This window comes from Pristis pectinata, chromosome 23 (genome assembly GCF_009764475.1).
Source record: "Pristis pectinata isolate sPriPec2 chromosome 23, sPriPec2.1.pri, whole genome shotgun sequence".
NCBI classification, from domain to species: Eukaryota; Metazoa; Chordata; class Chondrichthyes; order Rhinopristiformes; family Pristidae; genus Pristis; species Pristis pectinata.
Genome location: NC_067427.1, coordinates 19878902 through 19893933, shown reverse-complemented (window position 1 = coordinate 19893933; position 15032 = coordinate 19878902). Strand labels below are relative to the sequence as shown.

The 15032-nt window shown below is 43.8% G+C and overlaps 1 protein-coding gene across 1 annotated transcript in view; it reads right to left on the bottom strand.

The window, feature by feature from the left end:
• LOC127582142 (guanine nucleotide exchange factor VAV2-like) overlaps positions 1 to 15032 on the bottom strand; it is a 131361-nt gene that overhangs the window by 51652 nt on the left and 64677 nt on the right. The window contains 3 exon segments of the mRNA XM_052037190.1: positions 657 to 759; positions 2627 to 2695; positions 8144 to 8202. Of these exon segments, the coding sequence (XP_051893150.1) occupies positions 657 to 759; positions 2627 to 2695; positions 8144 to 8202 (231 nt within the window).

The window sequence follows — 15032 nt, the reverse complement described above, 5'->3', positions numbered from 1 at the left end:
TGAACTCTTTGCCACAGAGGACTGGGGGAAGAGTCCTTGGGTATATTTAAGACTGCAATAAATAGATTTCTAATCAGGAAGGGAATCAAGGGTTTTGGGGATGGGAGGGAAAGTGGATTTGAGGAATGTTGGACCAACCATGATCCCACTGAATGGTGAAGCAGGCTAGAAGAACAAGGTGGCCTACTACTGTTCCAGACGTTTATGGTCCTTTGCATCAACAGAGCTTAATATTCTCATGGCAACCCTCTAGTTCTGAGGTTTAGCCCAGCTGGAGTGATGGAGTGAATGAGAAAAAGGGCAGAAGTGTGAGGAGAGGAGGTAAAGGTGGGAAAGAGGAAGCAAGGGCGCAGGGGGTGAGAGGAGGTGGGTGGTGGTGAGGGCTGGGGAGGGATAGGGGCGAGAAGAGGTGAGGAATGAGGGAGGATAGGAGAGAAGGTGTAGGGAGGTGGGGAGTTTACACAGAGCAAGGGGGAGGGAGAAGACAGACAATCCAGCTGAGCTAAGGGCTGAAATGAAGTATGTCTGCTTGCACTATGTCAGCAGTGTGACTCCCGGTTAACACTCAGGACCTTCAGTCTCAAATCACAATCGATTTCCTTCCTCCTCTCTCCTTCCCACACTCCATTGATTGTGCAGAGATTGAGAGCGTTTACCATCGGTTGCCGGACTTCCACCTTGATGATGTCCTCGTAAATATCGTCACCATCATCGTCACATGGAACACAGTCGTAAATTTCCTCTCCCAGGTCGTGCTCGCTAGAAGAATGAAACACGTCAGAAGAACTGCGGCCTGGAAAGGGTTTGAGAATTGGGAGATGGATTGGGAATTGGGAATTGGGAGAAGAGCCCAGGGATTGTGCAATGTGGGATTTCATTGGATGGGTTCACCATTCGCTTAACAAATTCAGCACTGGATAGTGACATCATCGGGTGAGGAATCCCATGAATTATTCCCAACAATCAACCTGTAAAGGCACAATTAACACCTTGAAGTTTTGAGAATCACTGGCTGTACATTCTGATCAAGCCACAGATCCACATTTCCTGGAAATACTTCCTTGGTTTCACAGCCTGACTCCATTTGGTTTATCATGAATGCCCCAAGATGACATTGTGAACAAGGAGCCTCAGGTTTTGAAGTCCCCAAGGCATTTCCCAATGATCCTGATGAAAGAGCTCCATCTGTAGTTAACATATGAGCACCTCAGGCAAAAGCTGAAAAGTATTACACTTAACATACTATGTGCAAACTGTTGGCATAGTGCACACTGTAGCTTCCTAAACACAAATCCCGCTAACTCTATCCACGCTAACAGATACTGAACCTGGAAATCTTCAAAGTGAGTTTGATATCAAGCATAGGTTTTGTTCAGTGTGAGGCTGATACTGAATCTGTTTGAGGCAGGATGGCAAATCAAGGGTTAGTCGTGCTTGGTGGCAGCGAGTTGTTAGGTTCCATCCACTGATCCATGCAGAAATCTAAGGTCATCCATGTCCCGAAGCAGACCCACAAAGGAGCTATTTGCATCAAGTCCCCAGAACCAGAATGGGCTGTGGGCACTAAATGCTGATGTGCCAAAGCCTCTTAATCCATCTCAGTTATTGATTGAGCTCAGGACAATGTTTAAAAACAACCCATCGGTCACACTCTATGCCTCCTGGTAAATGAGGCTTTGATATCAGACCCTGAGAACAGGTGGGCCCTTCACTCCCTGTTTTCTCAAATGAGTGGATGATTTAATAGCAACAGACACAAGTCAAGTGCTCTCTGTGGCCTTTCTCTTGGCAGTTTTTTATGCCAAGTGTTTGCTACAATGAACATTCTCTGTCCCTGACTCCCACATCACGCAAGGTTTGAAATCCAGTAGCCAAACCCCTGGGACTCCCTTTGGCCAACCAACAACATTCTGCCTCATCCACCATGCTCTGTCAGTCTTTCCTCCTCCATCTGGACATTCCCCCATCTGCATAACTATACATCCCCAAGCCAGCCTGCACACTCACATACATGGACACCTTTATTCTTCCCCATCCTGACGTTTCCCTTCTCCTTCCTAACCTCTCCCACTCACAACCTGTTAACTCCACACTCACCACTGCCTTCACCCAAGTCTCCATCCCTCACTTGTGTCCCACTTTCATACACATGACATCTCAACATCTCAGCACTCTTCATAATCACTGCATGGACTATGATTCACCAGAGTACATGCCACAGGTATGGGCTCTCAGTGCAGTATGAATTCAATGAGCACCTTAATTACCATCCTATACCCAGATCCATATATAGAGACCTTAACACAGTGCCGTCAATGTTCTGGACCAGTCTTTATACTTTGCTAAATTAAAGAATTTTACCTACCATATTTCAACAGTTAAAAATGATTATCATTTCTGCATGATTTAATATCCAGTTTAATCCTACTGTCCTGATTGTCTCCTGTATCCCTTAAGATCTTATTCAGTCTAATCCGAATCTCCACCTCTCTCCCCATTCTTCTCAATATGTCACCAGTCTAATGTCTTTACTAGCACCCCACAATTTCCTACGCCAGTCCTGTGTGACACCAATCCTCCGACAGGACCACTCAGGCTATGATATAAATAAATTGCTGAGACTCACTCGGCCAGCTCCTCCAGGCTGCGATAGACATCATCGTCATCCACTGCCGTCTCCTCCGTGGGGAAGGGCCTGAAAAATGCAAAACAGAAACACTGAACCTCAGCTACTTTACCAACATGATCCACAGAGTGAACTCTGCCATCAGCAGAGGAGATGGGTGCCCAGAAAATATTCCCTCCAAATGACACCCACAGCGAAAATGTGAAAGCACAGCTCCAACAGTCAGAACTACCAAAACCTTAATATCCCTGTAAATAAAATGCACGTTACAGACCTAAAAGGTAGTGTAGCGGTTAGTGTAACGCTATTACAGCACCAGTAACCAGGGTTCAATTCCCACCGCGGTCTGTAAGGAGTTTGTATGTTCTCCCCGTGACTGTGTGGGTTTCTTCTGGGTGCTCCGGTTTCCTCCCACATTCCAAAAGACGTACAGGTTAGGAAGTTGTGGGCATGCTATGTTGGCGCCGGAAGTGTGGTGACACTTGCGGGCTGCCCCCAGAACACTCTACGCAAAAGATGCATTTCACTATGTGTTTCGATGTACATGTGACCAATAAAGATCTTATCTAAAGCTTCATTTCTATACACATATTCTGTATGTAATGCAGTTTCCCTGAAAATAATACTTGCCTAGAACAATGGCCTGAGAGTGCACCTACACATTCTATATGCAGTATAATATCTCTATCCACAAAGCCTGTATACATACTTTTTAATAGAGTACACTATCCCTGTTCAGATGGCACCATATATACATGAACCATACACACCATGTACGCAGCACAAGATCTCTGCAGAACTCCTGTACATAGAGCAATTCCCTGATACACACACCAATTCATAGCACATTCCTTGAAAGCTCAACTTTCCTGTGAGGCCCCCAACTCTCTTGCTTATAATCAGTGACCAGTCATCCAGTGAGGTGGGATGACCAGGGTATTCCAAAAGACTGACAGACCATTGAAACTTTTCATCTCAGTCCTGTCTGTCCTACTCCTTTTCCTAAGAATAGGCCTTGGATTTTAGGATCTCCTGAAGGAGGCAGAGGCTTATCAGGATGTACCCTCTACCCTCTCAACCCTTGAAAGTCCAGTTTATCCAACTCAATCCTTTCTTCTGTAATGCTATGCTTCTGGACAACTATATCCTTTGTTTAGATGTGAATTACACTTGGTACTCAAGGTATGGTCTCCACGTTTCATCCTCTAACCCCACCCCACCCCCCCCCCCACTTGTAATAAAACCTTTCAAGCCTTTCAAACTGCTTGCTGTGCCTGCAGGTTAATTTTCTATACAAAGACAATAAAACTCTCTGAGCAATAACATGCAAAAAAAATGAAACCAAAACAAATAACTTTACCATTTTCCCCACATTATACTTCTTGTATCATGTTTTTACCCATCACTGAACCTATTTATTCCTCTTTGCAGACTTTACACTGACTCCTCTCAGCCATCTGGCTTTGTATTATCAACAAACATGCACACTTTACATTTAGTCCCTGATGCTCAAGCACCGATTCACACAGCAGTCCATTAGTAACAGCCTGCCAACCTGAAAATGGCTCATTTATTTCTTTCCTTTAATCCATCACCCACTTTCATGTATTACCTCAATGCTGTGACCTTTCTTTTGTGCAGCAACCAATTTTGTGGCACCTTACCAAAATGCTTTTGAAAGCATTGATAAGCTATATCCATCTGTTCCCCATTATCTAATCAAACAATTACATCACCAAAAAATATTAGATTTGTCAAATAAAACTTCACTTTAACTAAGTTAACCTTCTGAATGCTCTGCTACATACTAGAAAGTGCAAATTTTCTAAACTGCATATATTCAGAATATAGGCATACAAAACCTATTCACACCCACTCCACAATGCATAATCCATGTACACAGTACTCTAACCTGAGAAAACTATCTTACCTAATAGACTACATGCCATGCATCTCCACACACTCTGAATATAGTGTGACATCCCTACACACCATGTGATATTCACGAACCCTGTATAAGGTACTTCACTGAGCACAGCATACATAAGGCAGATGGTATCAAGTTCCTGTAGGGGTCTGCACACATGTGCATCATGCACATGCATCTCACACACACACACACACACACACACACACACACACACACACACACATGCGCAGGCGCACACACACAATGTTGACTAAAGTTCAACTGGTGATGGACAGAAAAAGGAAATTTTATAGTGAAGTCTCACTCAATAGATTTGAGCACCAACTTTAGACGGATGCTGTAGTATAATACCAAGGGATGCCACCTTTCAGATAAGGACAGAAGCTCCAGCTGCTCTCCCAGGTCCCACTGCACTACCTTGAAAAACAGAGGAGTTACCCTGGCACAGTGACCAATCTACATTTCTAAAGCAGTTTTGGTCATTATCACATTGCTCTATATTGGAGCTTGCTACATTACAGCATTTTCTACATTTCTAAAAAGTAATTCATTGACGGTAATGCATTTTGGAAAGTTCCAAATAGACAGGTGAAAAGCGCTGTGCATATACAAGCTGACCTTTTGTCATCAGTCACAGCACTGGTGGAATTATCACATTGAGCATGCACCCAAACAATCTAAAAAGGCATGAAGTTGTACAGCACAGAAACAGGCCCTTCAGCCCACTGTCCAAGCTGACCTTTCTGTTCATCTATACCGATCCCATTTGCTCGCATTAGGTCTGTATCCTTCTCTGCCTTATCTATTTAAGTGCCAATCTAAATGTCTCTTAAATGTAGTGATTGTATCTGACTCCACCACCTCCTCTGGCAGCAAGTTCCAGATATCAACCACTCTCTGTGTAAAACACCTTCCCCTCACATCCCCTTTAAAACTCCTTCCTCTCACCTTAAACCCATGCTGTCTTGTTTTTGATATTCTGACCGCGTTAAAAGGATTCTGACTATGTATCCCACCTGTGCCCCTTATAATGTTATCTACCTCTCTCACAATCCTTTGCTCCAGGGAAAACAAGCCAAAGGTGTACAATACCTGCCGCATTTCACCCACACGTGGAACAAGACAGAGTGTGGTGTGCTGGGAGTGCTGTGTGTCGGGACGGAGTTTTCAAAGTGGTCACACCGCAGGAGAGTTACTCAATACTCAGAGAAGCATACCTTGCTACTTAAGGAGACATGCCATACTTTAGATAGCTCCTTTACATAGCACTGGACAGCTGAGAACTGCATTAATGTGTTTATGGAGCACTTTTCCAGGAAATTTCATTACCAGTACCTATGTATATGCTCATCTGATAGTCAATATTTCCATGCTTAGTCTCTAACCTGCTACACTTTCCACAAGCTAAACGTGGAAAAGGTACATCACAGGTGATTTATGGGGTTGAATTTGTTTCAGGGAGGTCAATAATTTGGTCTGAATGCTAGGCACATTCACTGAAGTTCCACAGAGATTATTGACCATACCGAGAATGTGGGGCTCCTTTGATTTGGTTTATAAATTTGTCGAGAGGCAGGAGGCAGAAGGGCTAAATGTTCCAATAACATTGCACACTAGAACCTCACCTTTTCACCATGTTTACCAAGGACAAGGATGAAGGATAAGAAAACTGTCCATCAATGTTTTCCGATTGCATAACATAGAATAGAAATGGAAGCAAAGGTAATACAAACAGAAAATGTTGGAAATAGTCAGCAGATCAACTAGCACCTGTGGAGAGGGAGACAAATTTAACATTTCAGATTGATGGCTTTTCATTGGACCTACGAAAAATCACAAGGGATATTGATTAAAGTGAGTGATACTTTGCGCTGGGCACAGTGTCGCAGCTGGAGGCTGCCTCCAAGTGCAGTCTGTATGGAGTTTGCACGTTGTCCCTGCAACCGTGTGGGTTCCCTTCAGAAGCTTCGTTTTCCTCCCGCATCCCAAAAATGTACGGGTTGGTAGGTTAATGGACCACTGTAGATTGCCTTTTGTGTGTAGGTTGGGGTGTGGAGAGAATAAAATGGGTCAGGGTAGGATCAGTGGAAAAATCAGTGCTTGATCCTCAGCACATTCTCTAAGGGACAAAGGGCTTGTTTCTGTGCTGTATCTCTCTCGGACAACAACTGGGGCAAATATAGCCCAATAAAGGCTGACATGAGAACATTCAATTTGGACCAAAGAAAAGTTATACTTTTTTTTAAGGTGGAAAAGGTGGACACTGTTAATGTGCAACACTGGTGCACAGGGACAAAGAACAATTGAAAAGTCTAAAGGAATCTCAGCCATTATCTCAAGTGGTTTTAAGTACAAAGGAGAGAGAGTGATGCTTCCTTTCACAGTGCCTTGATAAGACCTAACCCGAATTCCTGCATTTAGTGCTGACACTACACTTCAGGAAAGATACACTGGTATTGGAGGGAGTGTAGTGCATGCATATAGATACATACATGTATATATACACAGGGCTTATACACATGCTCCGATGCTTACACTCAAACGCACATATATTGCCGTTCTGGTCACCACATGATAGGAAGGACGTGACTGCACTGGAGAGGGTGCAGAGGAGAATCACCAGGACGTTGCCTGTGAAGGAACTTTACAGTTTTGAGGAGAGACTGGATAGGTTGGGTTTGTTTTGCTTGAAGAGGAGGCAGCTTAAGTGGAAGGGGAGGAGGGGTAGGGCTTCTGATAGAGTAAAAGTCCGATCACCCACTATCCAATTGCTCTGAAATCCCAATGGTTTGGCACCTGGCTTCCCAGGCCCTGTTTCCCAAGTTCTTGCTGAAATGACCAGGGCACTGTTTCCAGCACACCCTATAAAATGATAATGTTCATTGGAAAATTTATTACGATATTGTGAACATCCAAAAAACAATTTAAAATGGGTTGGGGTATTAATACGAGTTAGATCCAATAGTCCAACACCACCAATGTCCCAAGGATGCCGGATTATCAGAGTTACACAAGGTTATGAGAGACAAAGATAGGGTTGACAGTAAGACATATTTCCCATAGCGGAGGTGTAAAAAGCCAGAAGGCTGTTTAGGGTTAAGGGTAGGAAGTTTAAAGGGGATCCAAGTAAGAATTTTTTCACCCAGAGGGTGGTTGGAAGCTGCAATGCTCTGCCTGAGGAGGCGGTGGAAGACTCTCACAGCAGTTAAATATCTCAATGAGCTCTTAAATCACCAAGATATACAAGGCTACAGGCTAAGTGCTGGAAAATGGGACTGGTATAGACGGGTACCTCAATGGTCAGCACGGACATTACTGGCTGCAGGGCCTGTTTCTGTACTGTGTAACTCACTGACTCTATACACAGTCACCCAATGGCTACATCACAGACATTCCCACAGCTGCAAACAGACTGCCCCACACAAACAAAAATGTAAAAGCACCCTTCCCCACAAAGGCACAGACATGGATATAGATCGCCAGGAACATACATTTCTATGCCATCTCCCACACACAGAGACCAGAAGTGGTACTGTAAACATTCAGATAAGTCTCAGCAAAGTAACCCAAGAAAATGCAATATTTACCTGATGCCTTTGCTCTGGACAACAGTATGATGGGAAATTCTGGAAATGGCTGAGATAACCTGAGGCAGAAAGAGACAAAAGTGTTAAAGCAATAGATGCAAACTATGTCATTCCCTCCTGCGACAGCTGGCAGACCCTCAAGATGACTCTGGGCTTATGCAGCAAGTTCTTGGCCTCCACTGTGAGGATCATTCCCCAACAACATGGCACATACCAGATCCGCACAGTGACACCAACCATACGAAGTACGGAAGCAGCGAGGGTCCTGGAGCCTGGGAAGTCAGCAACTCCAATTGGATGAATTCATGGAAGTTTATGTGATCCCTCACCCATCCAACCCTACTCCCAGCCAATAAATGCACAATACAGTCACCACGCAGGCCTCCACCCTATTCTAACGACTCACTAACATCTTCATAGCGCCCTTCTCCATGATTAGCATAATCACTATTTGACGGGATGAGTTTGGACAGTCATACAGCCAATTTTCCATCTGCAGTAGTGTAGTGGTTAACGTAATGCTATTACAGCGCCAATGACCCAGGTTCAATTCCCGCCGCTGTCTGTAAGGAGTTTATACATTCTCCCCGTGTCTGCGTGGGTTTCCTCCGGGTGCTCTGATTTCCTCCCACAGTCCAAAGACATATAGGTTAGGGAGTTGTGGGCATGCTATCTTGGCGACGGAAGTGTGGTGACACTTGCGGGCTGCCCCCAGAACAATCTACGCAAAGATGCGTTTCACTGTGTGTTTCAATGTACATGTGACTAATAAAGAAATCTTGTATCAAAAAAATCAGTGATCAAAGAAAACGAAAATAACATTTTGTTTAATGGTGCTGTAAATTATGTCCAAACATTGCTTATACAATCCTGGGGATTAACCTTCAATTCCAGGACAATCTGGACCAGTCCCAGGGGATTGGCTACCCATATCCCCAAACATGATTCAATCATCTTAGTCAGTTCACTGTACCAAAGTTTTAAAGGATTGTGGCTGCTGTAACACTTTCGAGTGGCCAATGAATTTTCACAATGAATGCTGGCAGAACTGTTCCTCTCTGGAAGGCATCTCTCGCCTAGCCTGCAACAGGATTGCAAATTACAGCAGCAACCTCACACGGTTGGAAGAAGGGGCTCTGAACTGCTCAGTAAAATCACGTCTACAAACTTGGACACGCATACCTTGAAACCCTCGGGATTTGCCTCTGATAGGTTCTGAAAATTGCCAGGCTCCGAGCAGAAATGCCCTTTGCCCCCACTCAACCCCAGGGGCACACCTGAAATTGCTGTGCACGTGCTTAGCCGCAGACCCCACAACCTAAAACATTTTGGGTCAGCAAGGCACTGAAGTTCCTGGTATCCATTGAAAGGATCTGAGCCATCAGGGAATGGAACATGCCCTTAAACAACAACAAAACTTCATCAAATCTAATCTCAATTCAGCTCACTAAACAATGGAAATATTAACAAACTCTGCCACCTCCACACATTATAAGCTACGTTGCCTATGGCTCTCACGTGGGCTATTCCATCTCCTAAGGCTCACATTTAGTGACAACTTAATCTGATTAGAAAGTGTGCTGAGTTGCAATAACTTGCACAACTGCAGCAAAGACTAGCTCTGGCCCCGCCCCATTCATTATCTGTGCACATGACTTTCAATCTCCCACTGCCAAGTACATCTGACCCATACTCTCCAGTTCTCTCCCTTGGCAATGGGACATCCCAATCTTCTCTACAAAACCAACCTCTTCAATCAAAACGTGACAACTACTCATTGCTTCATTGACAAAGCATCTACTTCCCCCCATTTACGAAACTAAAAAATAAACAAGAATTCTACAAACGGAACCAAAAGAAACTGCATTTGTATTGCACCTTTAATGTCATGAAATTTCCTAAAGTCCTTCACAGAAGTGTTGTCAAATTTTTTTCAGAGGCATGTGAGATATTAGGACAGAAGTTTGGCCAGCAGTAGGATTCAAGAATCAGCTTCAAGGAGAACAGAGATAAATTCACCAGTACCCGGCAGCCATCAGTGGAATGATGACATTCGGAGATGATCAAGTGGTAAGACATGTAGACAAGCCGGTAGCTCAGATATCTGTAGATCTGCTGGATTTCACAGGAGGAGGAAATGGTGGAGCCATAGAAGCATTTGAAAATAAGGATAAGAATTTCAAAATCAAGAGGGGTTTGTTTAACCACAAGTCAGTGAAGGTCAGCAGTCACTAGTGGGCAATAGGACTGTTACTGTAGGAGAATTTGGTGACAGTTAGGATCTGTTGTTGGAAGTTCTTCCTGGGGGCCAGATTATGACACTAAAGGTTGCAAAGTGTTTAGCTCAACTGCAGAGGTTGCCAGGAAGAGGGGTAAAATCAGGGGCCAAGGACTGGAGCTAGATGGGGACCAGAAAAACAATATTTTCAACTCTTCTCGTATTTAGAAAGCCAAACAGCTCATTAAGCCGGTGCCAGCTCTTTGAAGGAGCCCTCTAATTCATCCCAGCCCACCTCTTTACTCTTTGTTTTTACTCCGAGTTAGAATTCATCTGAATGCATTTTGAAAGTCATTGTTCCATCTCCTCCCCCCCAAAGGCTTTGTTCTCTGGGTTACAATTCATTGCCAACTATCTGTGCATGACCACTAATCATCAACATTCCACTCGTTTCTTTTTTTATTTTCTCTATCAGAGAGGAACTGAGTGTGTGCCTTGTCCATAAACCCAGGCTTAGATAACATTCACCCTCCCCCTCTAACAGGGAGGTCAGCATGGAGAACATTACAATGTGAGCCCCTCTGCTCTGAGACAATTCTTGATTGTTTTTAAGTCGAAAAACTGAAGAGAAATGCTGTCAAGTATGTATGCACAGAAGATGCTTTTATCACAGTCCATTGCAAAATACACAAACTTCTTCACAAAACAGGCAGAGGTCTCAGTCTGCGTGTTTATTCAAGAACTCCTAGACGGCCTCTCTGGCACTTTCTACAAAATACTGTTGTAATGCAGAGCACAGTTTTTCACATAACACAATCCTTAAAGGGTTGATGGCCTTAAAGTAACAATTGTTGTTCACAATCAACACTGCATATACTACATTGCTACAAGATAAATACACTGGTATTTATGGATTTTACATATACAACTGACTCCCCACACAATGATTTGTGCAACGATGCTGGTATTTCTTGTGTTGAATGTGAAGGTTCACCACATATTGCTAGAGTACCATTTACTGCTGGATTTAATGATGTTGCAACAACTTGTTTTTCATTGGTGAAGTCACGCCTACTGTTCCTGAACAATCATGGGCCTGACTTCAGAAATATCCCCAATCTCACCGACTACTTTGCCAGTCTCCTGGATATTGTTTGCTAGGATTAAGTGGTCAACATGGACTTCAAGGAATTTTTCTCCAGTTTTCACAATATCATAATTTCTAGACTCTCATCCTTCCACTAGAGATAGCAGGCACAGTAGCACAGCTAGTAAAGATGCTGCTTTGCAGCACTAGAGACCTGGGTTCGATCCTGACCTTGGGTGCTGTCTGTGTGGATTTGCTCGTTCTCCCTGTGACTGCATTTCCTCCAGGTGCTCTGGCTTCCTCCCAAATGCCAAAAATGTGAACGTTGGTAGATTAACTGGCCGTTGTACATTGCTCCTGGTGTGTAAATGAGTGGTAGACAGAAATGTGGGGAGCATAAAATGGTTCAGTGTAGCAAAAGGGTGCTTGGTGGTCGGCACAGCCTCAGTAGGCTGAAGAGCCTGTTTCTATGCTGCATCACTCTATGACTATTTTCTTGATACCTTCCTCATCTTTGACCTGCTGCGATATCTCAGTAGACCAACTCTATCATACAGGACAAACCACTTCTCCCCAAGGCTTGTGAAGTGATTCTTTAACAATCAATAACAGAAAATGCAGGAAACACACAGCAGGTCAGGCTGCATCTGTGGAAAGAGAGACAGGGTCAACATTTCAGGTCGGAGATCCTTTGTCAGAACTGGGAAGAGGAGAAATGCTTGTAAAAGTGGAGGGGAGAGGGGTTAATCACTGACAGGCTAAAGCTGGGTGACCATGGGGATAAACTGTAACCAAGGGTATCTGGTTGATGAGTGAATGGGAGCAGTTAGAGGGTGAGAAAATAGACAAAAGAACATAAGGCTGCAAAATGCAGAGCAGGAAGAAAAACCCAGTAGGTCAGTTTACAATCTTCTTTTGTCTCCTTTAATGTTCTGATGAAGAGTGTACAACCTGAAACTTTGACTCTGTTTCTCTTCCCACAAATGCGGCCTGGTCTGCTGAGTATTTCCAGCATTTTCTATTTTTGTTTTAGATTTCCATCTTCTGCAGTTGTTTTGACTTTTACTTAGCTGTGATTCTTTCCTTGCCTTTCCCCCACCTTCCTTTCCAAGTTGGTTTGGACAAGGTTCACTTGCATTCAACCTTCTATTCATTAATGCTTTTGCAACAGAAAATCCTGTTGTGGATTGTGGCACTGTCTTATTGTTTAGGAAAAATATATCGTGATGGTTGATCAGCCTTCCAATATAAGGTTTTTTGATGCCTACTTTACCATGTAAACTGACCTTTCTGTTTCCCTACTTGAAGCTGGGTGGGAGGGAGAAATGGAATGGTGTTTTATTCCATTGCCCTTCACAAATCTTACGAATTAAAACAATCTTAACCCTGGAGCTTTATCTGATACGGTTTCTTCAGGAAATCCCCATATGTCAAAGGTTATATTTAACTTCTCTGTCACATGTTCTACAGTAATACACAATCTCACATGTTTTTGTTTTAGCCAAGAACGTGCCACTCCACAATAATTAATCTGGACCTATTGGAATGAGTCGGTAGGCCACTTCCAAAGCAATCCACTTGATAGGCACCACATCCACAACTATTCACTCCCTCCACCACCAATGTACAATGGCAGCAGTTTGTACCATCTACAGGATGCACTGCAGCAACTCAGGAACAGTCCTCAGACAGCACCTTCCAAACCCATGACCTCTACCAGATAGAAAGACAAGGGCAGCAAGAGAACAAGAAACACCTCCACCTGGAAGTTGCCCTCCAAGCCACACACCACCCTGACTTGGAAACGTATCGCTGTTCCTTCAACAACACTGGGTCAAAATCCTGGAGCTCTCTCCCGAACAGCATTGCAAGTATATCCACACCTCAAGGACTGCAGCGGTTCAAGAAGGCAGCTCACTACCACCTTCTCAATGGCAACCGGGGATGGGCAATTAAATCCTGGCTCAGCCTATGAAGCCCACATCCCTTTAATGAATCAAAAAGGTGGTGCTTTAGTTAATTGTATTCGGCCCTCTTAATTGCCCAGCTCTCTGAAGCTGGGCCACTGGGCAAATCCTCTGCACCCATCTGGTCTACGTGCAGTTCTTCCACACAGAATTACACCTAGGAATGATCAAAGCTCAGTCACAGTTTTGTTTTTTTGGCTCTGATGATAATCTCAGCTATCTATTTAAATAGCTGTAACTGGTTTTCACCTCCTTTCAAAACTAAATTAGTTCCTCTTGCATGAAAGCACAATTGCCCTTTTTGAAACTTCATATTATGTTGATGCACTCTTCGGAACACTTGCTTGAGTACCCAAGGGCTTTCTACCTTCACAGTTGTTGCAAATAGAAGGTCATATTGATTGCATAAACAATGCTGGACCCCTGTAGCATCTTACACGTTGTAGCTTGGAATATTTTAGATGAGGAATTAACCCCATACAGTAGCACGGTTAATGAGTCAAACTGCTTGTGGGTGTTTTCAACTAGCTTTGAGTTTTCAACCAGCTTTTAGCTTTCATTGACATTAAGCTAGGCAAAAAGTATGAAGAAATTCAGCTTTGTAAAGCTCTTTTGTTCCTTCCAACTTGACATAAAAATCTTGAGATAAGGGCAGAGAGACACTGGTCATCATCTGCTGCTCTATTAGGGGTAAATGAAGGCAAGGACAAGGATGGCAAGGCAAAGGAACATCGGTTGATGAGAGATATTGTGAATTTAGTTAGGAAGAAAAAGAACATGCAAGGTTTAGGAAGCTAAAATCGAACAGGGCCCTTGAGGAATATAAAGCCAGAAAAGAACTCAAAAGGGAACTAGGAGAGGCAGGAGGGGCCATGAAAAATCCTTAACAATTATGTTTCCTCAGACCAGCACAACTTTCTGTACTGGATCCTCCTGTTGCAGCTTCTGTTTGTACACAGGGAGAAGGAGCACACAGCCTAGTGGCCTGACTTACCAGAGCGAGAGGGCAGGGAGGGGGGTGGTGGTTCGGTAGGCATCTTTGATGGTTGTTTAGCAATTGATGGGATTATACTACAGCCCTCCAATAGTCACTGCGACATTGAGGAACAGATGTGCAGGCAGATTAAGGAAAGATGTAAAAACAACAGCGTTGTTGTAGTGGGTGACTTCAACTTCCCTATTGTAGACTGGGACCTCCTGAGTGCAAGAGGTTTAGACGAGGCAGAATTTGTTAGGTGCATCCAGGAGGATTTCTTAAATCAATATGTAGATAGTCCTACAAGAGGAGGGGCCGTACAGCACCTGGTGTTAGGTAATGAGTCTGGCCCAGTGACTGACCTTTCAGTGGGAGAACAGTTAGGGAACAGTGACCACATCTGCTTAAGTTTTAAGATAGCTATAGATAAGGATAAGTATGGACCTTGTGGAAGATTATTAAATCAGAGCAGGGCAAATTGTGAGAGCATTAGGCAGGAACTAGGAAGAGTTTATTAGGAACAGCTGTTTTTGGGCAAATCCACATCTGACATGTGGAGGGTGTTTAAAGACCAACTGCACAGAGTACAGGACAGGGATGTTCCAGTAAAGAGGAAGGACAAGGATGGTAAGGTAAGAGAA